Below are 26,221 nucleotides of genomic sequence, written 5' to 3' on the forward strand. Positions count from 1 at the left end.
TGAAATATATGCAAGAAGAATGTGAAAAAAGAGCAGATGGTGACATAAAAGAAGTATAGTAAAGAGCAAGCAGTATTAACTATTAACTCACCAAAACAGCTCTCTACCATCATAAGCATATGATGTCAGTACAGAATAATTGAATCCTATATTCACAGTGGTAAAAATTATTGAAGGGTGCAGAAGAAGTTAGTGATTGTTCTAGACAGGGCTCTGATCTCATTAAGGGAAATGGCTTTAAGGCCTTGAGCAATTGCGTCGGCTGGAGTGTACACTGCGCCTACTTCCCACCTTGGCTCCTGATCACATCAACCAATACAATCACATTTGCAATCTATATTTTCAGATTACTAGTTGCATAATAATAGAAGATCCATCCTTGCCACTGGTTAGAAACAATACCTGAATGCATGGAGTCATATGAGTGCCACGTAGAACGACTTTCTCTACTTTTCCACCAAAAGACTCAACACGGGGTTTTAGGGTCTCTTCTAGGAGATCAGTCTCGTCAATTGGGTCCGTCTCAAACTTAACCTGAGGCACAAAAATAAACTTCTAGCAGCACAGCATATTTATCCGAGATTTGAGATGCAGAGATTACAGGTACCAGTAGCGTGTGTTGAATGTTATATAGCTTGTTGAAGCAGTCGAGATTCTCAGCAGGGGACGGCTTGAACTCAGAAGTCCCTTGAGCAACCTGGATTAAGATAGTAGATTGGAAATATATGTGGACTTAAGTTCTGAAACCGAGAAAGGGAAATTATATCCCAAGAAATATGAGTGCAATTTTATGTCAAAGGATATGAACATGAGTGGAAAGGTAATTTCTTCGCAGAGTAATATTTTGCCCGTACGTACCTGATTAAAGACTGAGGGCAACTGATCGACAAACTTAGTCAATGACACAGTAGCTTCGGGATCATAGCCAGGCAGTACTCTTTCAGCAACGTCTACTAGTGTTTTCCATCCATCTATGAAATTGTAGACATCTTAAGATCACGGAAGTATATAATACCAATTCTGGTAGTTAAGAACAAAAATGACAAGCATTCACTTCTAAGCTACTGACATCCTAGATGATTAACTATTTGCATTTCATTTTCATCCATGATCAACTTTTCTGGAAAACAGTACCCCGTCCACCAAAGATATCACAGGAAAAAAATAGATGAAGTCCATTTAGATAAATTTCAACAACATTATTGACATAAACTACGTAAAAGGAGTTGAAGAAGATATTTTATTCTGTCAAAACTGCCTAAGTCTGTATTAGGACAAGAGTTTTCTTTACGGTTCAACCTTTTGTTTTTGAAGTTCTAGAACAATTAATAAAGTGGCATTCCATGATTGAACATTATTCACCTGTGACACTTTGAGCCACTGAATACACAGGGGATGTTTCAATCGCTGGCATAATTTGCTTGACTACAGGACCCAACTGCAATACAGAATATATGCATTTCAGAATATGAGGAAGCAGAAACACAAAAGAGATCTAGCCTTCTCAATGACCCTTGTATATGAAGTTGATAAATCTGTTTATACCTATATACTAGTATGATATACACTGCTTTGACTCTATGAGAGTTTTGAGTAGTTAAAAGATACAAAGCATAAGATTGTCGATATTTTAACATCACATTTTACAAATGGGTGGATGACCAGAAAGCTACAATGCCGATAATTTTAACAAGTCAAAAATGAACACATCTCTGTAGTAACCATATAAACATATGAATGGCGAATAAATGAAGAAAACCTGCTCAAAATAAGGAACTGCTTCTGATGCTGATTTGTTGTTATAAGATATGATTGCATTGGCCTTCAACACAAACAGATTTATTCTTTGTCAAATACGACATACTCATTTCATCCAATTAGACATATACTGGCCAGCCGGAGCAACAAAGAGATGCACAAGTACAACCTTAGGGATCTTCTCACAGAAATAACTACCCGTAAGCACTTGCAGAAGTGCGCCATTGCTGCACAAAAATCCGAATTAAAAAAGATCACATCAATTTCAGGCACTCCTAAACAGCACTAGCTGCATTGCATTGCCAAGCAACCCGATACAATTTCATTATCAAAACTGACTCAATTAACTTCATAAAACAAATACTCGAACAATGATAACATGAATATCGAACAGCCTTACCTATGTCCAACGGAATAATAGGGAAGATCAGCTATATCAGCAGCTGAAATTCCATTATCAGGCAATCCTGTGCTCAAAATCGAATTCAAACAAGCATGGAAACGCTCGTAGATCTCTCTCGTAACTTGTTCATGATCAAATGTGACATTGTACGGAACAGATATAATCAAATAGCCTTCCTCCGCCAATAGCTCCATCAGATAACTGTGAACACAAGCAAACAGTTAAAACGGTTATAACATAAAAAACACGCGCCATTTTTGCATACAAACTACCTGTACGTAACTTCGGGCACGGCGCCGATGAAAGCGCCGCCCAAAAATTTGATCAAAGCCTTTGGCTTTCTGCCTGCCGGCGGAGGTATCACGAGACAAGAGCCGAGCCGCCGGTAAATCTTTCCGCCTCCGTACCCTAACCTTCCGGAGCCTTCCGAAACCCTAACCTTCATGCGCGGCAAAGACGAGAATTGGCGTTTCCCGCGCAATCGAGAAGCGCGAGGGATGGAGTGAGAGGGGGATGGGAAATAGAGTTTGATTTGGGGGAAGTTGCTGCAGGAGAGAATGGCGGCCGCCATTGAAGCTCAGTGTGTGGAGTGAGAGAGTAGAATGAAGAAATTGGAGGGAGGAAGAAGAAGCGTTAAGGTGTGGAGCGTGGCAACTGTAAACGTGGAAACCCGGGAAAATCGGGTTTGTGGGGCACTTTACACTAAAGATTACGTAAATGTACCCATTTTGTTATCTATTCCAAAAATGGGAAAAACGCCAACCACATTGGCGTTTCTATTAGTAAATACGCCAACGTCATTGGCGTGTTTTAAGGTAAATACGCCAACGATGATGGCGTTTTATACTTGTGCCGTATTTTGGGTGTATGCTCTCGGATTGTAATTACGATTAAACACGCCAACTTGGTTGGCGTGTATAAATAAAAAAACGCATTTGTAAATGGCGTGTTTTCTTTGTTGAAACGCCGAACATATTGACGTTTTGTAAAAGACGCCAACCGGAGTGGCGTATTTACTTAATCATGAAAAACGCCATTCTGAGTGGCGTGTTTAATCAGACTGATATACCAGGCGTTCCTCCCCCAAATCGCGAAAACCTCACAACACACAGCCTTCGCGATTTCTCCAGCTGCGCGCCTTCTCTCCGTGATTTCGGCCTACATTCATCAATCGGTGCTATTCTCCCCCAAATTCATCTATTTTATTCGGTTAGTATGCTTACCTTTTACATAATTATAGTAATTGGTGGATAGCTAGGGTTTGTAATGGGTTGTGAATTGAGTAGAAATATTATGCATTTTGGATTGGTTGAATGATATTATTGTTGATTATTATGTTGGATTGTGTTGGGTTTAAGTTAATTTGTGTATAAATTTGATTATAAGCCTAAACCCTAGGGTTTTTATAGCTAAAAAATTGGGCAAATTGTTTTGATTTATGTGGGTTTTGGTTGATTAGTTTAGATTGTTAAATTTGTTTAGGTTAGGCAAAATTGAAATTGGTAGGTTGGGCGAATTGTTAATTGAAATTGTTAATTTTGTGTAGGTGAATTGGTTTATGATTTTGGTTATTGTTGAATTTGGTTTATGAAATTGGATTAAATGTTATGGTTGGTTATTGTTGAATTTGAATTATGTAGGTAAATTATGGCATCATCTTCAACCTCTCGTCGTCGGCTTGCATGTGGTCCTGCGGATCCATCTGTATTATATTTTCAGAGACAACACGTCTCTAACAACATATGGGCAGGAGTTCCATCCGAAGATGTACGCTGCCGACGATTTGAAGGAAAAATTTGGGATGTTCCCATCCAGCAACATGTCTTGACAATAGTGGACCAGATGGGGTTTGGGGGTATGTTAAGGTGTGGTAAACCAAAAGAAATTGACCACCATCTTATCACAGCTCTGATTGAACGTTGGAGGCCAGAGACTCACACGTTTCACTTTCCAGTCGGTGAAGCGACTGTGACACTGGAAGACGTGGAGGTCTTATGGGGCCTGAAAGTTGATGGAGAGGCTCTGACAACTTACATCCCCCCGACGGACGCGGGATATTGGACGGACAGGTGTATGGATTTTCTAGGATTCATACCGGAAGCATCCGAGTTGAAGGAAATGGCTTTTAAGCAGACGAGCTTATCGCGCCAATTGAGGATTGAGCTGTCTAATGACCACGAACACTACATATATGCTCAGCGGGCTCGTATCTATTGTCTGCTATTACTTGGTGGTCTGATGATCCCCAACGCCACCGGAAATAAAATTCCGTTCTTCTACCTACACTTTTTCATGGATATAGAACGGTGTTCTACATATAGCTGGGGTGGGGCGACGCTTGCTTGCTTGTACCACAATTTGTGTGAAGCGGCCGTTGGTCAGAGGACGGATGTAGGGGGAGCCTTAACTCTATTACAACTTTGGGCTTGGGAGAGAATCCCAAATATTAGACCGAGGATGCTAGATCCCGTGCATACAGACTATCTACCATGTGCAAGCGCGTAAGTTGTTCATTAATTGCGTTTTTAAACTTAATGTTCATCAATTTTCGTGTTCTTCGCTCATAATTTAAATTTTTTAGATGGAATGGCCCGGCGTCATATGTAAAAGCACCCGGACATTGTGTTGAAAATTTCCGAGATCAGTTCTCCATGATGCATCCTAATCAGGTACTTCATATATTTATAAAATGTTTTTGGTTTTTTGTTTTTTGTTTTTATGGAAATTATTTTGAAAAATTTGTATCACATGTAGTTTATTTGGAGGCCTTATCTCCACCGGGAGTTGCCGGAAAGTTGTGATGCCGGTCGTCCTATATGGATGTCGATCACAACGCTTATTTGTTGGAATCTGGCTGAGCCACACCTGCCACACCGAGTGTTGCGCCAATTCGGGATTGTCCAACCGTATATCCCGGATCTCCCCCGGTTCCACGGTTCTGATTTTTTGAAACAGGATCGCCGTGGAAAAGCTGGTCGGAATTGGGTTCAATGGCACGCCAATTATATACAGGAGTGGGACAACAGACACTTTACGATATGGACTGATCTGGAGGACAGTACTGAGCCTGTTGCAACGGAAGAATATATGAATTGGTTTCGCCAGATCACTGAGCCTCAGCTGATGGACTACCCTCCTTCGCAGCGCTCTGCAATGGACGTGGACGTACCCATAAGGCAAAAGGCAAAACGACGAACCAAGCAGAAAACCGTCCGCGGAGAGTCGTCATCTCAGTTCGTACACGACTCCGATGACGATTTTGAGGACCCACCTCCACCGAGCTCTGCACTTCGAGGCCGTCATTCTATTAGCCATACCGGTGGTACCGGAGAAGATATTGGCCTCAGTGATGTCCCCGCTTCTCCACCGCGGTCGTCTGTGCAGGAGGATCTTGAGAACGCTGTTGTTCAAGATACTCCTCCCTCAAGGATCCCTAGATCTACATCTACTATTGGGAAGGGGATACGGCGTCTGTTTATGCGGAAACGTCGTGACGATTGAACTAATTTGAACTCTTGATATTACTGTAATTTGATATTGATGTTTTTTCATTTGATTTGAACTCATTGATTTTAAGTCTTTATGATTAAGTATTTGGATGTCTGAATTATTATTTCCTAGTAGAAATGAAAATGAAAACAGGCAAATAAAGAGATATTGGCGTTTTTGTGAATGTAAGTCTTTGTGAAAAACGCCAATGCTATTGCCGTTTTTAAGTTAGTTTATATTTTTGCCCGTTTTGTCTACGCCGAATGCGGACATTCTGAACAAACACGCCATTCCCGTTGGCGTTTTTAATAAGACGCCATTCCCGTTGGCGTGTTATTTAAAAACGCCATTCCCGTTGGCGTTTTTAAGTGAGTGTGCACGGAACGAGCCAGGCGGCCGAGGTGCCGAGCAGGGGGCCGAGGTGCCGAGCAGGCGGCCGAGGTGCCGAGCAGGCGGCCGAGATGCCGAGCCAGCGGCCGAGGTGCCGAGCAGGCGGCTGAGGTGCCGAGCAGGCGGCTGAGGCGTTTTTAATAAGACGCCATTGCCGTTGGCGTGTTATTTAAAAACGCCAACGCCATTGGCGTTTTTAAGTTAGTTTTTTCGTTGCTCGTTTTTTCTACGCCGAAAGCGGACATTCTGAACAAACACGCCAGTCCCGTTGGCGTGTTTCAGTAATAACACGCCATTCACGTTGGCGTTTTAAAGTGAAAAGACGCCAATTAAGTAGGCGTCTCTTCAAACACGCCACTCACATCGGCGTGTCCTATAAAAAAACGCTCCAACAGCTAAGAGTTTTTAATCATTTCATCATTATTCAATATATAAGTACATACAAATATTACCCTATACATTAGTCCAAATCTTGCTAAATACAGAAATCCAATATTACACAATGCATACGTTCAATTGTCTCGCCTTTTCCGCGTAAAAAAGCTACGGATCCCCTTCCCGATTCTGGCGGTTGAGAGTCTAGACGGAGGAGTCTCTCGCACAACGACATTCTCTAAATCAACCCCAAAATATTCGTCTCGCACAGAAGACCGAGGTGGAGAATGTGGGACATCACTGAGACCGATGTGTTCGCCTGTACCACCAGTGTGGCTGACAGAGTGACGACCTCGAACTGCAGATCTTGGTGGAGGTGGAGGCATAAAATCGTGATCGACATCATCAGTGTGACTGACAGAATGACGACCTCGAACTGCATATCTTGGTGGAGGTGGAGGCAAAGAATCGTCAGCGGCATCATCTATCAACTGATTATCCATCCTTGGTGGAGGTGGATGCAAAAAATCGTCAGCGGCATCATCTACCAACTGAGTATCCATCCTTGAATGAGCATTCGGGCAGTTGCGCCTGTCGTGACCTGGTTGACGGCAATGTTTACATCGGCGTCGGGCTCGTGGCTGGTCAGCTTCACGGACATCCATCTGATTAGGAATCCTAGTAGTACGGTATCGACCGCGACTTTTAGGCATTAACTGAGCTCGTGAACATTGCAAAGTCCATTCAGGCACGGCCCAATAATCTTGGTGTCTGGGTGGATTGAACACCGTAGAATATTGGTGTACCCAAACACTTGTGCGGTATACGGGATCAACAAGCGACAGCATGTTGTCGTTTCTAAAACGCGCAACTGCCGCTGCATGTGAACATGGAAGTCTCCACATCTGCCACTTTTGACATTTGCAGTGCGAGTCCAAGTACTTTACCTTCCACTTATTAGCGCCCTTTCCACCAATTCGACGCTTTGTTCGAACCACATAATGCCCTGCAATTGTGTTGGGTGCTCTCACATTATGCAATTGACCTTTTGCATCATTTTTGCACACCTTTTCATGCGCCCACGGGGTAAGTGGTGTGGCACACTGTGTTGATGCAATTGACCGGTCATTGAACCATTCTATTGTCCTCCAGAATATCATATCAATGCAAGCTTTAATTGGGAGTTGTCTTGCGCCTCTCAACACATTGTTGTAAGATTCCACCATATTAGTGGAAACCTCACCCCATCTTTTGTGTTTGTCATACGCCAGATTCCATTTTTCTAACTCCACGGCATCAAGGTACTGCAAAGCCTCGTTGTTGACGTTTCGAAGTAAACGACGTCTGATCTTAAACTTGCGCTTCTTGGTAGCAATACCAATTTTCCAAACAAGTCTTTTGACCATGATACCTTTGTGATTCTGCAAAACATTCTTTCTAACATGTACCAAGCAAAATCTGTGATGACCCACATTGGGTTCTTCTTTCCATATGGGAGAATTCATTGCATCTATGATTCCCACATGCCTATCAGATATGACACATATTTCATGCTTTGCTACATGAAGTCTAATGCGTTCCATAAACCAATTCCAACTTTCTTTGGTTTCCTCATCAACAATGGCATATGCAACAGGCAAACATTTCTTATTAGCATCAAATCCAACGGCAATAAGAATTTTACCTCGACATCGTCCACGTAGATGAGTTCCATCAACCGTTAAAACTGGTTTGCATAGTTGAAAAGCCTCCACAGCTGGTCCAAAAGCCCAGAATACGTACTTGAATACCTTGTTCATACCATTGCTTAATATGTCATCGTGCATCCATTCCACAATTGTGCCAGGATTTTGTCTTTGCACTTCATTCAAATAAGCTGGTAAAACTTTGAACGACCACTCCCATCCACCGTATACAAGCTCAATCGCTGTCCTCCGAGCATACCATGCTTTCTTGTAACTAACTTTGACATGAAATCTATTTTCAATATCCGCCACAATTGCTTTTACCTTGTAGCAAGGATCGTTTTCTATCTGATGGCGAACACTCAACGCTATCATACCCGACGAAAGATTAGCGTGACCATTATAGTTACGATCCCCCATGCAAGTATGAGCAGTGCTGAACACTCTAATTTGCCAGTGTTCATCATGCTTCCTCAGTGTTGCTCGGCACTCCCACAAACATGGCGGTAAGGACTTATCTTTCGGATTTCCCTGTGGCCACTTACAAACTGCATGCCATCTCTTTCCTTTACTTTCAACAACTGTATATTGTCGGATTTTTTCCAAATGCCAATGAGTCACAGCTGCCTTCAATTCCAACTTCGTTCTAAATTTAGTATGCAAACCGACATTGGTAGGATCCTTTTCACTCCAATAATGCACACTGGGATCATCACGCTCAAAGTTTTTGGGATCAAAACTATCATATGGACCTGGTAAGGTGCGAAAGTAGTTGATTCCAGGCTGTGGGAACTGTGGAACTACTCTTCCTCCAACTGCCCTTCCACCAACTGATGTTTCTCCAACTGCTGTTTCTCCAAGTGGAATGGATGGTCTTGAAGCAACAAATTGTTCATCATCCGACGGATCACCATCTGAGTCTGTACTAACCGTGTCGGAATCTTCAGAATTATAAGGTGATTGTGGATCAAGAAAGTCGGCTTTATCAGGACCTATTATGTCCTCCACCACATCACAATTGTCACGATCCCCTAAATGCACGCCTCCAGCTTCAAAATCTTGTGTTGCAGCTAAATATGGTTCTTCGGCTCTCGTAGACGTACCAACATCAAAATCTTGTGTTGCAGCAAAATATGGTTCTTGGGCTCTCGTTGACGTACCAGCATCATAACTTATGACATGATGACTATGATGTTGAGTAATTGCCGAATACTCAACATATAATTCAATTACACCTCCAATAACCATACTCTCACTAAACATTAGTTGCATGCATACTTCTTCTAGTTGAACACCTATAAACGTGACTCCGGATCCAAAGCATATAGTACGTTTCCATATTATTTGAATATTGTTTTCATATATGCTTATCCCCATCCTTTCACAAATTTTTTCCACAAGGTCATCGTACGAAATTGTTTCATCCAACATAATGAATCCTTTAGCAAAAGGAGGATCATACGAAATAACTGCTCCGGGAATTATCTTTCCACCCCAATATAAATTGACACACCACGTCATACTATCTGCAATAATGTAAAACACAAATAAATATGTATTATTTTTACATTCATCATTATGTAGAGTCAGCCAAAAAATTGACAAAATAATTCTATTAAATACACTACAATATGTATTATCATAACAATCCATAAAATATACTATAACATATAATAGCATAACAATTGGTCAAAATATTTCCATTAAAATATATACTATCATAATAATCCATCAAAATATTAGTGTACCCATAATAATTGGTCAAACTATTATATTAATTACACTACAATATATATTATCACAACAATCAATCAAATATTGGAAGACTAATGTTTAGAAGAATGAGTCTAAAATTTGATATACTAACCGATTAGAAGGACTAATGGTTGAAAGAATTAGCCAAATTCAAAATATCCACGCTTAAATCCACCACCGGGTCGACCCGAGCGAAAGGTTTTTATGCGTTTGGGAAGGGTTTTCGCGTTTTGGGGAGGGAAAGTGTTTAGGGTCGCGATGTTGGGGGAGATCTGATAAGGATATGGTTCAACAGAAACACGCCGCTCAAATTGGCGTTTTTAAGCATAACACGCCAACCTCAGTGGCGTTTTTATTAATTAAACACGCCAACTACATTGGCGTTTTACCTGGTATACACGCCAACTTCATTGGCGTTTTTTCCCGTCGCTGTATTTGGTGAAAATACACCTCCAATACGACGCGAAGATAAACGCCAATGAGGTTGGCGTTTTTACTAATAGAAACGCCAATGTGGTTGGCGTTTTTCCCATTTTTGGAATAGATAACAAAATGGGTACATTTACGTAATCTTTAGTGTAAAGTGCCCCATAAACCCGATTTTCCCTGGAAACCCCATGAGCGCTTCTTCCAAATTGAATAATTTTCCTCTTCAAATAAAAAAAAAACTTTTTCCTTCCTTTCTCCATATTGACCTTTTTTGGGTGAAAATCATTCTTACTTGGATTCTGGTAATAACAATTTATTCGGAGCTCATTCGTTCAAAAATGGATTAAAGGTTATGAAGTTGAAAATCATTCGACCTAATTAAATTTCAGTGCTAATTAGGGCAAAACCTGGATATTTATTTCCTCAAATTATTTTACAACAGAAGGGGCGATAAAAAGTTCTTCCTTTTGCACAATGGCGTCTTCCGCTTGAAGTATAAATCATTGCAATTTGTTAGCAGTCGAAGTTCTTCGTTGTGCAGCATCAGGTAGTATTTCTTTTCCTCCGATTTTACGCTGATATACTCAAAATAATATGTTTTGGAGTAATTACTAACCTGGGTGGGTTGGGATCGTATTCTAGATAAATAGATTTCTGTTTTGAAATATCTACATCTTGAGAACTGGGATTCAAGGCATTTTATGAAATTAAAAAGAAAATAATCCTTAGAAGATAGGTAAACCCTTTTTTTGCTTAACGAGAAGAGAATTCTGTTGTTTATTCTTGATGTGCCTGTGTGGCTAATTAGACCATAAACACTGCAATAAATTGTGCTTTAGTTGAGAAACAGATTGAGTGTGTGTATGTTGTTGTGATGCTTCACAAACTCAATGATTCGAGGGGATGTTTCACTTGTATTTGTGTGTAGCTGCGATACTAAGCAGTACATTGCGCTGTTGCAGACTTTAATGCCGAGATTTACGAGTCCTAAGGGAGGGGATGACGTGTCCAGTCCTCACCTCTATGTGGCTAACTGTGGACCTGCAGTCGGAGTCTCACATGAAACTATTGCATCTGTTTTTGGTATGTACGGAGAAGTCGAGGGTGTCTATGCTGCTGATGAAAGTGGGACACGAGTGATTGTCTCCTATCATGATAAGAGCAGTTCACAGGCTGCCATGAAAGCGTTGAATAGACATCTGTGCTCTAGTCTTGGAGGTCGTACCTTGCACATTCAGTATTCTGTGCAATCACTTGGTAAGGTACTGAGTTTTTTTATCTCCTCTGCTATATGTTTCTATTGACAGCAATTTTAGTTTAGACGAGGTACTTCATACTTTTTTATTCACAATGCTTCTAGTCTTTCTTGGTCGAGCCTGTCATAACATTGTTTAAGTACTGCAAATGCATAGAGTGTTTTAAGTGAGCAGAAGAATTGCTTACCATTTTTACTGTCCATGTTCTGTCCATTGTTGCTGATGCATTTGCTTTGAGATTTTAGCACATGGATCACTAAAATGTATCCTTATCAATTACTATTACCTTTTATCTGTTGCTGGCTAAATATATGTAGTGCTTGAATGGCCTGTTTCCCTTGCTCTTCCTTATAGTATGAAGTTAAATGAACTTTACATCCATTTAGCTCTATGAGGAGTTTTTTGTCTTCCTATCTTCTCTTTCTAGGTAAACAACATTGCTTCAGTTCAAGTTTCGACATCAGCATCGGATTTGGACATTCCCGGACTTTACTTAATGCACGACTTTGTCACTCCTCAGGAAGAGCAAGTTAAGGATCGGATTTTGGAGTGATATACAGCTCCTGATCAGTTTCCTATTCCAACTGATATCTTGTTGTGATGCACATGAGCTCACTTCTGCACACGTGTTTGCTTTCGTTTTTGCAGGAATTGCTTGCAGCTGTGGATGATAGGCCATGGCATCATCTAGCCAAAAGAAGAGTTCAACACTATGGATATGAGTTTTGCTATGATGTAAGTTGTTATTGATCACCACAAGCATACTCTCAACATCTGTTTCAGGTTTCTTTTACTTGCTTTTAGCCAATGCCCGCTTTTCCCATCACTTACAGATAAGGAATGTTAATACTAACAAATACCTGGGTGAGCTCCCATCCTTCATGTCTCCTGTACTCCAAAGGATCAGATCGTTTCAAGCACTTGGTCGAGCTGCAGATATGTCCCTAGATCAACTAACGGCAAGTGGAGTCTTTCTCATATGTAATAAGCGCGCTAATGGTTTGAGTTTTAGACCTTGACAAGTTGTGCTTTTGTAAAATGGTAACAGGTTAATGAGTACCCTCCCGGAATTGGTTTGTCCCCACACGTAGACACCCATTCTGCGTTTGAAGAATTAATTATCAGCCTCTCACTAGCGGGGCCATGCATCATGGAATTCAGAAAGTATACAACCGGCGTGTGGCAGACCACAAGTTCTGATCTGGAGAATCCGGTACCTGGGAAGAACTTAAATTTTGTAAAGAAGGCTATTTATCTTCCACCTCGCTCACTGTTGTTGATGTCTGGAGAGGCTCGATATGCGTGGCATCATTACATTCCACATCACAAGGTACAATTTGTCAAAAACTTGCAGAACATTGTATTTACATTAAAAATAACTACATAGCCTAAGAACAATTTGCGTACTAAATATAGTAGTTGTCAGCTATTAGGATGCTCTACCCACTAAATATTTGTCGGGCTTGAAATTGCAAACGGTACTCTCACGTTTTTCGTACGAATGCCTTATCTTTTTCGGGTTGAACACGTCTTCGGTCATATGTTTGATTCATTGTTCATTTCGTGAAATCTGCTTTTTTTCCTCAAAGAGTGCATGCATGAACCCTTCGTGCAACTTTCACCGAGTGTTGCGTGTGTGCATGCTGCAGGTGGACAAAGTGAATGACAGTTTGATCCGCCGGAGTGCAAGGAGAGTGTCTTTTACATTACGCAAGGTGTGTGGTTTGTTGATTTGGCATTTTCCCCTAAGTAAGCTTAGATTATTAGCCAATCCATTATATGCTTCTTCTGTCACTGCCTATATAATTTCAGGCTTATAATTCAGCGTAAACTTCTTATTTCAGGTCAGGCAAGGCCCTTGCCGATGTGAATTCCCTCAGTTCTGTGATTCACAAAAATAGTCTCATTTCAAGTGGGATTTACAAAATTTTGTACTACCTTTAAATATAAATTATGATTTAGATCAGTGTATACACTACTTAACTGCAATCAGCTGTTTCATTGTTTTCATTGCAATTTTCCTACGACTGGGAAAGTTTTTGAATTCACTTCTTTAATTATTGGTTTCAGAATTAAGCTGTGTTACGAATTTGTATTTCACCTATTTTTTGCATCCTTCGTCAATAAAATTATGGAAGGCAAAAAGACATTTTGGTTTATCCTTGCTTTTTTTACACAAATATTTATAAAGTAGGTTATCCTTATATAGACATTTTTGTCCCTTGTATTGTACGTACTTCCTAGTAGTATTATTTTTCTTTTGGTTGAGTCATTGTATAACCTCCTAAATAATAAACTAATGATGCAATTACATACACGAATTTGATGATCTGTTAACATATAGTAGGAGTTAAAAAATTATGTGATACAATAGAGTGCTATTTCAATACAAAGCGGAAGGATTTACAATTTCAACTCTGTAAACCCAAACCTACCAAAACAGAGCAACAACACACAAACAAAAGCAGAGGAAGGGATCCAATTGATCCTCCTCTCTCCACAAGCTAAAAGGAGCAACTTTCAGTTGGTCTTGCAAACACATGGTGATGTTGCCATCAACAACTCCCTGTAGTTAGCGAGTCGGGTCGGCAGATGTCATGTCTGCAAAGCGGGCATACCCTGAGACAACAAAACGGTTACCTCGGGTCACTGATCAAGAAGACTAATGTCAATAATCATCAACACATCAGAGATAGCAGTGTCGGTTAGAAGAAACACCTGTGGATTTCTTTGAGCCATTTGTCGATGCATGCTCTATGAAATTCATGATGACAAGGTAGTACACGCATGCTGTCTCCATCTTCGTACTCAACAAGACAAATGTAACACCTGGTCGGGTTTATGGGGCGTGTTCATAAATATCAGAATGTTATAAAAAATGCAAAACATGCTAAAGCTTCAGGAAGTTAAGGAAATTCCAAAAGTGATTTCATATTAGCCGGATAGCTACATACTGCAAGAACGATTCATAACATTCACTTACTGTGCAGTATCTTCACACGACTTCCTTTTGAATTTACTAAATGTTTTCAAGGGCAGGGAGTCCACCACATCAACAGGTGCTGGAACAGATCCAATTGAAGAAACAGATGGCCGAGACAAGACAACGGATTGCTGGTGAATTTCATCCAGAACCTAATAAAAATGAATACAACAGATTTCACCCCATATTAGCAAGGAAAAGGACATGTACATCATACATGAAGATCTATACATTTTACCTCAAATAAAGCCTCTGCTAGCATGACAATTCTTGATATGCTAGCCCTAGCATTAGCATCGTCATTTGAATTAGCCTCTCGAGCAGCAATGCGGCAAGTACAATGTCCTCCTTGATGCTGACCAGATAGGATGCAAGACCTCTCCTGAGCAGTCAGGTTCTCAAATCGGCTTCCAAGTCTCTGTAGTGCACGAACCTAAGAGAAGATTATTGGATTGTTATACACAGTATGAAAGACTGTTCCTCTGAATTGCATAGAGGGGAAACATGGACAGAAAGTTCACTGTCAGAAGAACCTGATAGCTTAAATTGCTTACGCTAAGTATTATCAGATATTACATTGGCTGCAGGGACTTATCAGTTATCTCAAATATCCTAACATGGTTTGCACTTTGCAGGTTTATGTCTTCAAAAATTAAAGAAAAGATGTTTACACATGTTTATAAGCTTTTTGCTTTGCTATCACGTTTCCCCCAGTTCAAACACATACAAAAAGGAATATCGTTTGTGAAAACACTTCAATGCATACGTATAAATCAAGATCTCCATTTCCTTGGGTTAATTTGTAGGTGTCCCAGAGATAAACTTGTCCAAGTAAACAAAAACATTGAAAAATGGTTATTACTAAAACTGAGCCTATAATAGTGAGAAGAAATTTTCTGCAGTTTCTTACTTGGCTTACTAGAGTTTAGGGAGGAGAAATTCTGAGTATCAGTAGCTGGTGCATGTATGTAAGCAGTCTAACATGGTTGGCTTTCATTACATAACCTCATTCATAATATTACTTGACCTAGTTCCAAAATACTCTGGCTAAATCCTTTATGAACATAAATTCCAACAAAATATACTACAAAGATAATAAGGAATGTAGGATAGGGCAAACCAGAAGGAATGGTGGTTCTGGACCTAAATTACCTTCACATGAAATGTATATGTTAGATGTTGTACTCATAATGCCAACAGAGTGAAAGTGGAAGCACAATGCATGAAATTCAAGACAAAGCATCAGTTGATTTATTAACAAAATTCAGAATTATATGTTTGAATAAGTGAGGAGGACTAAACTACCTGTGATCTTATTCTTCGCCTTCGCTCCATGAAATTTGATCTATGCTCCAGTAGATCTCTATACCTGGTCTCTCTAGCAGCTCGTGGGGTTCCATACACATTATTTTGACTACCATAAAAGGGGTTGGGAAAACTGGATGGGACATTGTCAGAACTGTTCTGATGACTGAAGTTATTTTCATCAGATGTTGCATCCAGTTCTGCATGACCTAAACCCTGTGCACCAGTATCCTGATGAGTAAGCCTCACTTCCCTGTCTTGCTGAAAATTATATAACTCCAAATCAGAAGCAGTAGTTCTACGAAGAACTCTGTCACGAAGCCTGCCAACACTTAATGTTCTACTAAACCGAACATTTCGTTCCGCAGGTTCTCGAGCAGACCGTCTTGCAGCATGCCTTGTTCCATCATCATCCGTGTGTACATGATCTAAAGGTGAAAATAAATCCGGATTGCAATCTACAGTATTATTATTTCTATTTCTCAGACCATTATTTAACCGTCGGCTATCTTGAAAACTTCTGGAAAAATCCCGATTTGAGTTAGACGCAATATTTTCGTCTGGTCTTCCAGGAGACCTACTGGTGAAGCAAGCAGGAAAAAAATCACAGCCTTGTGGCCTATCATTCCTATTTACAAAACTACTAGAGGGATCAGCACATTCTTCCTCTTTGTCATTCGAAGTTGTAAGACCCATTGAAGGTGCAGGATAAGGTCTACTGGAGCCCAAACTGTTACCTCTTGTGAGACGGAAGCTCAAGTTTCCAGGATTACTGAGGCGAGAAAGGAAACGGCTAGGAGGATTAAGTGAGCGAGAGGAAAGAACCCTAGAACTGTTGCCTTCTCTAGACGTATTATCGGTCAAACTAGGGTCAGCCCACCCATGGAGCTGAACGCCAGAATTTGTACAATTCAGGTCATTACTGTCCTCAGCTTTATCTGTCCTGTAACAATCAGCTGAAACTGGACAAGCATCTAATTTGTTCTCACTTGGACAGAAGGCTGTCTTTCCATTATCTTTAGCCAGGCCACCAGACACCTGACAATGATAATAAGACTCATTAACCTAATGTAGCGCATCTCCACTTAGCGTCTTTGAAACCCATAGACTGAAGCCAATTGGTAAAAACAGAGCAATTTAACAAAAGGTGAAAAGGTATGGATGAAATCGGCTAACTTATGCTAATGTATGTATTCAAAATCCAATATTCCATCATTTCATGTTCTTACAGTAACCCAAAAGCAAAATCTTCAAAATATAAGGCCCCTCAGCGAGCAAAAAGACGCAAAAACAGAAAGCTGGAACATCTGCCTAACTCAATCAAGTTTACTAGTACCATTCACAATTTTAACACCAAAACGAAGAGCAAAAAACTAGATATTGAATTTTTGCTAGAAACTTCGCACAAATAAAAAATGATCAAATTACATGCACACCAAATCACCAATGGATCTACACAAAAAAAAAAGTAACTTAACCAAAAAAATACCTGCGGTGCATCACGATTATCGCAGTGAGATCCAAGACATGACGACTTCAAAACTCTGCTTCGGCCGGATCGACTCCTCCGAACGGCAGCACCAGACGAGGAGGAGGAAGGCAATTGGCCTGCAGCACTGTGCTTGCTACTGCTCAGCCCCATTCTCTCTTCATTCACTCGTCATTGAAACAAACGGTGAAGGGAAGATCTGCCGCAATTACTGGCAGAATGTTGGATTGCTTTTACAGCATGTCCAGATCCAGAATTCGATGGCAATAATTACGATTTAAGCTAAGTGTATCAGTAGTCACCAGCTAATGATTATAGGCATGGCGTAGTGGGGGGCTCGGGAGCGTGAAATGTGGCAGCGTTTGAGTATTTGGGGATTCAAAACTGGAAATTGGTCGGGACGCCATTTTTGCTGAGATATGGAGCTGTTCACAACATGGGCCCACCGCAGTCAGACCAATTTGAATTTCAAATTTATTTTAAACCATATTGGGCCATCTTCGCGCTGCCTCATTGGCCCACTTAGCCCCATAAATAGGTGAACGATAAGATTAATTGTACTACTAGTATTATTTATTTAAGCTTCTCTTTATTACTAGTAATTTTTTTTAAAATCCATATTAAGTACACTACGTATTTATTTATTTATAAGTGAATAATCAAATAAATTTTCTTGTTAGCCCATTTAGCTATACATGTATGTGAAGGATGGAATAAATGGTCTTCATTTATCCTTCAGCGTCATAACTTCAGTTCAGAAAAAAATGTTTTACTAATTAAATTACAGTGTTTTATTATCAAATAAATTATTACTACTATTTGTTTTGGAAAGTTTGATAGTGCATAATTATTTTGGGATCCACTTGCACGTCAAAATAATAAAGACTATTATTAGTAGTACTATAACAATTTAATACATTTAGTACTAGTTATTTTGTTTTTATTTTTTCAGTACTGGTTTCAATACGTAATGTTACGTTTGTATTCAATTACACAATTATTTTACAAATCCTAAATGATTTAAGTATTTAACTAAATTCCCTGATTTATGAGTGACAGAGACCATAAACACATTAACTATTTCTCCAAAAACAATTGGCGGATGCTACAATAATTATTGAGTCACTTAACTGAACGTTTTTCCATTTAATGGCTGATACTTATAATCATTAAGAAAATTAAAATGACTTGTGGGGTAAACAATTCATTGGAAAATCAGTACTAGTATCGATTAATTTGACAATGCTTCGATCAAAGTACCAATCTCCAACTGCACCCAAAATAGTCTGTAAATATTTTAAAAAAATCACATTAGTTTTCAATGCTAACATGGAGTATTTCATTTTGATATAATAAAAAAGGAAACTAAAAGAATATGAAAAATAGTAGTTCAATTCCTTTATTTGTCGATTTTCTTGCAAGGTTCATTGCTACACCATATATTAAAATGTTACCTATACTATACGGGCATACGGCTAGCTATATCATTCAATAGTTATATCTAATAGGCATGTAAATAAAAGATCTCGAGTAATAAATTAAAACAAAAACTCGTCAAATATAGAATAAAATTCGAACACAAATAAGAAAATCATAACTGCTAACTCAATTATATTCTAAAACAATATTATTAAAGTGGACATACCTTATTTCCTAATTTGGGTGACCCAATTGAATTCCAAAATTCATTCGATTCCATATAAGTATGGGCGTAACAAGCGTTGATAAATAATCCTCTTGGGAGGTGTTCGGTTTGCAAGATTGTATCCGGTATTAAAATTATAGTGTGTTTGGTTCATGAGATTCAATCTCACAACTCAATCCTAGATGGATAATCATGAGATAATTAGTCTTAGCTAACCCCCAATGACTAAAATAATCTCATAATTCAATCCTAAATTATATCTTGGTATTATTTTATCTTAGCAACCGAACACCATCTTGATGGATTATCACCAATATTCATCAATGTTTCACGGAATGCAGTTCCAAAATCTGAATTTCATTTTTCACCACTTATAAAATACAATTATTTTATTGAAAAAAGTTGAATGCAATAATATAAATAAATAAATACCTTGTATGAGTTTCCTATGGGGAAATGTACACTTGGATAAATAGTACTAGTACTACTAATTAAATATAAAGAGAGCAATTTGTATTAGTGAATTAGATTAATTACCAGATTAGTTCCAATAAAAGACGAGCCATCGCAGTAATGAACATGTACTCTATTCCGATTGTAAAAATCTGTGATTAACAGAAAAATTAACTAAGTGATTACATTAATAATATAATAGTACACATGATTGATAGCTTATGATATCTTTAGTAAACCTTAATGTGACAAGTCTAGTAGTCATATTTTAGTAGAAAATAATTACTGAGCACGTTAATGTTAGTAAGTTGCCTTAATTTTGTCGTTGATTAACGAGATCATGTCCGTGTTCATAATTTTATGGCTAGAAACTTTAAGTAACTAATAACATTGCAACGGGTTAATCTCGAGCATCACTAAGCACTTTTGTGTATTTAACGAGTATCCAGGTGCTCGTTAAATCACAACATATATAACACATAGATAAATAATTCATCATTTTTTAATATTCGACAAAATACCTGGATTGATGCCACGGTTCGAACTAAGAATGCCACCAAAATTCGTTGGTTTAATATTTTTAGTACTCCCAATAGCAATTTTCCTTCTTCGCTGGCATGTTAAACCATTGTTACACCATCCACCACCCTTTAATTATTTCACATTCCAAAGTTTTATATATATATATATATGGAAAAATAATTTTTATAGAAGACATAATAATAATATTTTTGGATTAATCTGAAATAGTCAAATAGCGAACCATTAGATAAATCATCCAATTGTTAACTCCATTTCCGAATCCAAGATCATGGTGGTAGCCAGCTGGGCTTCCGTCAATACAAACTGAAGTAGTGAAATCAATAAAATTTACCAACTAATTCTTCGAAAAATATGATTTAAAAAACAGCATATATGTGAAAAACTATAAACTTGTGACACAATTATTAAAATAAATAATTACCTGCCCCTTTTGCTATTGCATCTGCAACAAAAGTGAAGGGGACCTCACACTTGAGTGTAATTAGTTGAGCAATTAGTAGTAAAAATGCCAACAACAAGCCACTCGCCATAAATCGATCTGAAATATTTTTTATTTGTAAATTAAAAGAAAATAAAGAAATACACTAACATTACATTAGATCTAACCTCTGAACTCTCTTCAAAGCTTTCAGCACTTCCTTTGATTCTGATCCTTCAAAACCAAGATCCAAAGTGAGACATATATAGTAAGTATTTATTTAAAAAAGTAGTAATTGTTAATTTTTGACGTTTCAGTCTTAAATTCTCACTTTCATACTGTCTGAAAATAGGTGTGTCGTACAAAATATTTTGTCCTTATGCCCGAGGTTTCAATTTTCAACACGTAAAGATGCTTTACTTAGACAAATCCAAATTCTATAATGATTCTCAATTTATCACAATTGGTGACTCTCATGTTTTTTTCTTATAATTATGAGGAATAAGGCTGGCATTTTTCATAGAATGGCTCATTGATTTTACTCGTGATGCCAAATTGCCAATATCAACACATACAAAAAAAGGTTAGGATTCTCTTTATTTTCAAAACTTTTATTTGATGCGGTGGGAATTCATTTTCTATTAAAGTGGGGTTTTTTTCCTTCCACGAAACACAGTTCGTTAATTTCATTTGATTTTTTTATAGTTTATGTACTCCAGATAGAGATAAACGAGGCTACTTTTATGTGGATTTTGATTTTAGTTTCAAAATACTAATATAAATCTAGCAGTCTATAAGAGTCATATATTTCAGTAAATATATAGTATAATAATAATGATAAATAAACTGTTTTAATGTTTAAAAATTTTGAGTCTGCACGAGTTTCAAGAAATGTTAATAAAACTAAGTGTAGAAGTTTAGTGTAATATGAGTTATTAGATTTATTTAGTAGTAAGGCCATCCACAACGCTGTGCCTATACCGTTCATAAACCGTTCCTTAAACTACTATTTGCGGCCCCACTGTACTTTTTTACTCCATTCCTTAACTAAGGAACGGAACCTGCAACCCTCCGTTCCTTAGTCGTTCCTTAACCGTTCCTTAAATTACTATTCATTCAATTTCACTTCTTATTTTTATTTCCAACCCAATTCAATTAAAACAAACACACTTTATTAAACAACACACAACATTAAAAAAAATTACAACTTAAACTTAAAAAAAAATAAAAAACACACAATTAAAATCCTAAAAAAAATAAAATACACACAATTAAACGTGGGAAAATAAAAACTACCCCGCCGGCTAATCATCCTCCGGAGGTGGTCGAGGTTGAGGGGGAGTCGGAAGGCCAAGTTGTGCTGCCATATGCACAATTCCGTTCCACCAGGCCGCGAATTGGGCGTACGAGAAGCGGGAAGTGTCCGCCATTGTGGCCGTCATGTACGCCACCATAAGTGTGTCCGAGCCTCCCCGCGAGCCCGATCCCGAGGCCGGCTGGCTTGATTCGCCTCGGCCCTTCCTCGCTCTAGCCGCCTTCGCCGCCTTCGTCCCTTGCGGCCGACGGCGCCCACGGCTGGATCCCCCGTATTCGTCGGGCGTTGGATACCTCGTACCCCCAAACACATGCGGTTCACCCTCGCTGGCCTCACCGGTGTCACCAGACGAGTAGTTGCCGGTCGCCGTGTGCTTCGTGCGCTTTGAGGTTGAGCCCGAGCTCGAGCGGACATCGCCGGCCCACCTTTCCTCGTCCTTGACGAGCTGCCAAATATCAACAAATTTGAACTGTTGACCGGTGTCCTGGTGGAAGGCGCGCAAAGCCGCCCTCAGAATATCGGCGCCCGAAGCTTCGCTTTGGTATTGCGCCGCTTCGGCCGAGTAGATGCCGCAGAATTTTTTGACCTGTACGTCGACTCGGCGAAAGTGAGCACGGAACATTGTATATTTCTGCATCCGGGTCCCTTTCGGCTTAGTCTGGTGGTAGACATCACTGACCTTTTCCCAGAAGCACTTGGCGGCTTGTTGATTCCCGACGATGGGATCGTACGAGACGGTGAGCCAGGCGTTGTACATCGCCTTTGTTTCTTCGTTGCTGTACGGATGCCGGCCCAGATCCTCCGGTTCATCCTCATGTTCCTCCTCCTCCTCCTCGGCCGCCTCAGACGCAGCCCTGGAGCTTCCACCGCCTCGGCCTCCTCCCTGGGTGGGTGCAACGGGGATATCCTCCCGAATTTGGGACAATCCTTGAGAAGGCCGCGAGGCGGCGGGTCGAGCGTATGCATCCACATCGAAAGTGGGTGGTTGATACCCACCCGGCGTCGCCGACCCCTGGGTGCCCGGCGTCGACGAACTGGAACCACCAAGTGTGTTGTACATGGTCTCCCAATAGCCGAACGCGTTGAGATCCCACCCACCGGAGCCGCCACCGCCGTAGTTGCCGTCGCCGGACATTTTGTGAAGAGATTGAATATGAAAATTGGAGAGGAAATGAAGTTGATTTAGGAAGAATAGATGTGTAGTTGTGTGTGAAATGAGGATGAATTAGGAGTATTTATAGAATAAGAAAATAAAAATAAAAAAACGGTATAAAAAAACGATAATAATACCGTTAAAATTTTTTTTTATATATAAACTTGAATTTTTTTTTAAAAAAAAATAATTATTGCGTCAGCACGTGACGTCGCCCACTCGCCGGCCCGCGAGTGGGCGACACGCACGACGCGGGGAGAGCCACGTCGCCGAAGCGCGTGGTGGCACGGACCGTGCCGCGGGTCGTGTCGTCGGCACCCGGCACGGCTTGGGAACGGCTCCTCGACGACACCATGCACCGCAACGCGTTCCGCTGCGAAGTCGTTCCGGCGGAACGGCCCGCGGAACGCCGGCGGAACGGCCCGCGGAACGCCGGCGGCCCGCGTTGCGGGTGCTCTAATAAAATGCCAGTGAAATGAGATACTGCAAATGTGAAGTCCATTTATAAAATGAAATATTAACATTTTATAATGAAAATATGAGACATAGTGATAAGATTATATTAAATGAGTTAATTTAATTAAAATTAAGAATGAGAAATGAGAAGAAGTTAACGGAAATAAATGATAATAAAAATTGAAAATACAGAAATAATAAATGAAATAGAGGAGAGATAAATGAATAATTTGAATGTACATACTAAAATAGCCTCTAAGGGAGAAAAAAAAGTGAGTTTGTAAAAAAAATAGTGAAAAATATACTATAAAAGGAGTAAACTCTTTCACCAATACATTTGATATTAATAATTTCACGAGATACCAACAATATGCATATGTTATTCAATAGATATCTGTTTCGTAGTTTGCCTAATGATAAACACTGATATCATGAACTAAACGACCTAACTTTTGGGCGACTTCAACATTAGTTTTACATATAGCTAGTCTTATAGAAATATTGGGCAATTCTTTGTTTATTAGTATCTCATTTTTAGGTTGCATTCGCAGAATCAAGTTGAAATGCACATAATTTCGATATCAGAAATTGTGTTTCGAGTAACTTTTTAAAAGTCAAAATATTTCTAAACCACTAGAGTCAAGACACGTGTGTGATATAAAAGAAGCACGTCAATGTACCATGTGTGCACCTTTATTTAAAGCTTCGATGACATAATGTATGAAATAAATACTTCGTTAATTACTAGCTCTATATACTAAATTAATTATGGGATTAAACATTATTTATATGCATTAATTATGAGATTAAATATTAAATTATATGCTTAATTTGTGTTGCACGTGATACTACTAAAAGACTTTATGTGTCTACCATCAATAGTTTTGATAATAGACTAACCCTATTAGCAAAACTTGCATGATTATATGCATTGTTGTATAAAAAAATGAAAAGGTACTCTATAATATAGTATTAGGAGAAATTTGGGATATTAATTTTTTATTCACAAATATTTGTGATGGATGAATATTGAAGCATTTTCTTCTTGAACGATAAGAGTTAGCATTCATGAGGACCAGATATTTCATTTTTGTGTACAATTAATTTTTTTAATCATATCATGAAATGAATACTATACATTACAAATAAATATTCAAGTTAGTACACACTAGACTATATCAGGAGTACTACTATTCAAGAGGTATACAAGTATAAACTAGGTCATATAAAAAACAATACCACATTCAAACTTATAGACCATATAAAGCGAAAACATACTCCTTTGTTAAATGAATTTCAATTACTACAGTTTTTGCCACTTTTAGATGATGAAATAAAATAACAAGGATAGATTAAACCAACTATATGAAAGGACGCCTAAAGAAAACCGAAAGATACTGATACATACTACTCTGCATCCGAAACTCGCTCTTCTCAACATCTCTGAGGCAATCCTCCTCGTCCCCATCCTCAATTGAAGACTGATATTCCATATCGCTCTCGCTCTCGCTCTCCCTCTCGCTCTCGCTATCATTATTACTGGGTAGTCTTTGTCTCGCCACATCCCCCTCAACAAGCAAAACGAGGGACTCGTTGTACGTGCCCGCGTAGAACGAGTCCTTAGTGCCAGATATGCCAAGATCCTCGTACTTCCCATCGACCCCACTATACGCCACGAGGGTCCCGACCCTCGTGGCCAATAATACGTCACCGTTTTGTTTAGCACCAACAACCCTCCCAATCCCGCAGTCGAGACTAATCACGTAGTCCATACTCCACGACCCCACGTCGCCGTACACCCTCATCGCCCAAATGGAGCACCGCATGCCACACACCCGCTCATCGTACTGAACGACGGCGAGGACCCCACCGAGATCAACCGCTCCTAGATTGAGCGGGACCTCATTCACGAGAGGCTCCGGAAGTGGCATTTCATCGAACACCTCCCGGCTCACATCGAACGACATGATCAAATTCTCGCGTTTACCGTTTTTCCCGAGAGTCTTGTAAGCAACCCAGTGCACATTGCCATGGGTGAAAACCTGAGACCAGAAATACTCCACCACGCAGTTGTGGGGGATTTCACCTTCAACTGTGTGCCATCTCCCGCTGCTCAAGGCATAAACCTCAACCCGCGGCGGGAGAAGATACTCACAGTCGCCGTAAAGATAGGAGATTCTCACAACCTTGTAATCGCTTCTTTCCGCATCGAATCCGAAGCCGAGAGCAACCATAGACATGCTCGGATCCTCATTGATGGAAGACGGAGGCGGCGGCAGCGTCAATTTCCGCCGGATCGCCGGATTCCAGAGCTGGATCGCGACGGCATCGGGCTGGCCGAACTGGTCGTCGAGGAGGCAAACGACGCCGTTGAAACAGCCGACGATTCGGTAGTAGAAGCGGACGCGGTCGCGGAATGGATACTCGATTTCGATCCCGGCGTCGTCGAATTCGGCGGCGGCGTGAACGGAGTAGACGTCGGTGTGGATGAGCTTGGAGTAGCGGCGGAGGAGCATCATTTTGGGGGAGAGGAGTGCGTGTTGTGTGTGTAGATTGATGAAGTAGGGTGCGGAGATCATGAGGTACCATGATTTTGAAACGCAGCGGAATTTGATGAGAGACTTCGGAGGAAGACGGGAGAGGATCTTCATCACGATGTCTCGAGGCAGATATTCAGACATTTTTTTTTTCTTGCAGGATTTGGTGACAAAGAAAGGTGGTTATATAGTACTCCCTTCGCCCATGATTATTTATTTGCGACGGATTTTAATGTATAATTAGTAAAGTAAGAAAGTAAGAAATAATAGTGTAAAAGGTGTTAGTAGAGAGTTTGCCCTATGTTATTAGTAGTATAGTGTAATGATATAAGTTGTAAATAACATGATGGGTTATAGGTACCAGTTCATATTTTTCAGAAATTG

General features: G+C 39.8%; 4 protein-coding genes across 7 annotated transcripts; 1 reads left to right on the plus strand and 3 right to left on the minus strand.

Annotated features, from left to right (window-relative positions):
- Nucleotides 1-9: 9 nt before the first annotated feature.
- On the minus strand, nt 10-2,827 carry LOC121784832. Its single transcript, XM_042183075.1, has 9 exons — nt 2,434-2,827; nt 2,159-2,362; nt 1,928-1,985; nt 1,760-1,822; nt 1,363-1,438; nt 859-971; nt 608-697; nt 403-534; nt 10-299 (listed from the first exon to the last, which is right to left on the minus strand). The coding sequence occupies exons 1-9, from the start codon at nt 2,730-2,732 to the stop codon at nt 168-170; spliced, it is 1,167 nt and encodes a 388-aa protein (XP_042039009.1). The 5' UTR covers nt 2,733-2,827; the 3' UTR covers nt 10-167.
- Nucleotides 2,828-10,551: 7,724 nt separating this feature from the next.
- LOC121783205 (alkylated DNA repair protein ALKBH8 homolog) lies at nt 10,552-13,616 on the plus strand. 2 transcript variants are annotated; one of them, XM_042181205.1, is made up of 9 exons: nt 10,594-10,633; nt 10,727-10,831; nt 11,247-11,546; nt 11,968-12,069; nt 12,189-12,275; nt 12,374-12,499; nt 12,589-12,870; nt 13,190-13,255; nt 13,385-13,616. In XM_042181205.1, the coding sequence occupies exons 3-9, from the start codon at nt 11,253-11,255 to the stop codon at nt 13,439-13,441; spliced, it is 1,014 nt and encodes a 337-aa protein (XP_042037139.1). In that variant the 5' UTR covers nt 10,594-10,633; nt 10,727-10,831; nt 11,247-11,252; the 3' UTR covers nt 13,442-13,616. The 2 variants fall into 2 exon arrangements, with proteins under 2 accessions (XP_042037138.1, XP_042037139.1); XM_042181204.1 differs by having other exon boundaries at nt 10,552-10,831.
- Nucleotides 13,617-13,829: 213 nt separating this feature from the next.
- LOC121783631 lies at nt 13,830-20,642 on the minus strand. 3 transcript variants are annotated; one of them, XM_042181766.1, is made up of 9 exons: nt 20,565-20,642; nt 19,937-20,496; nt 19,500-19,567; nt 17,318-17,742; nt 15,829-16,866; nt 14,762-14,956; nt 14,524-14,675; nt 14,259-14,369; nt 13,830-14,159 (listed from the first exon to the last, which is right to left on the minus strand). In XM_042181766.1, the coding sequence occupies exons 4-9, from the start codon at nt 17,468-17,470 to the stop codon at nt 14,096-14,098; spliced, it is 1,713 nt and encodes a 570-aa protein (XP_042037700.1). In that variant the 5' UTR covers nt 17,471-17,742; nt 19,500-19,567; nt 19,937-20,496; nt 20,565-20,642; the 3' UTR covers nt 13,830-14,095. The 3 variants fall into 3 exon arrangements, with proteins under 3 accessions (XP_042037700.1, XP_042037699.1, XP_042037698.1); XM_042181765.1 differs by lacking the exons at nt 19,500-19,567; nt 19,937-20,496; nt 20,565-20,642 and adding an exon at nt 18,963-19,072; XM_042181764.1 differs by lacking the exons at nt 19,500-19,567; nt 19,937-20,496; nt 20,565-20,642 and having other exon boundaries at nt 17,318-19,098.
- Nucleotides 20,643-24,620: 3,978 nt separating this feature from the next.
- LOC121784046 (F-box/kelch-repeat protein At3g06240-like) lies at nt 24,621-25,981 on the minus strand. The gene has a single exon (XM_042182229.1). It carries the CDS (start codon nt 25,979-25,981, stop codon nt 24,662-24,664), a length of 1,320 nt encoding a protein of 439 aa, XP_042038163.1. The 3' UTR covers nt 24,621-24,661.
- Between the last annotated feature and the right edge of the window lie 240 nt (nt 25,982-26,221).

This window comes from Salvia splendens, chromosome 21 (assembly GCF_004379255.2).
Source record: "Salvia splendens isolate huo1 chromosome 21, SspV2, whole genome shotgun sequence".
Taxonomy (NCBI): domain Eukaryota; kingdom Viridiplantae; phylum Streptophyta; class Magnoliopsida; order Lamiales; family Lamiaceae; genus Salvia; species Salvia splendens.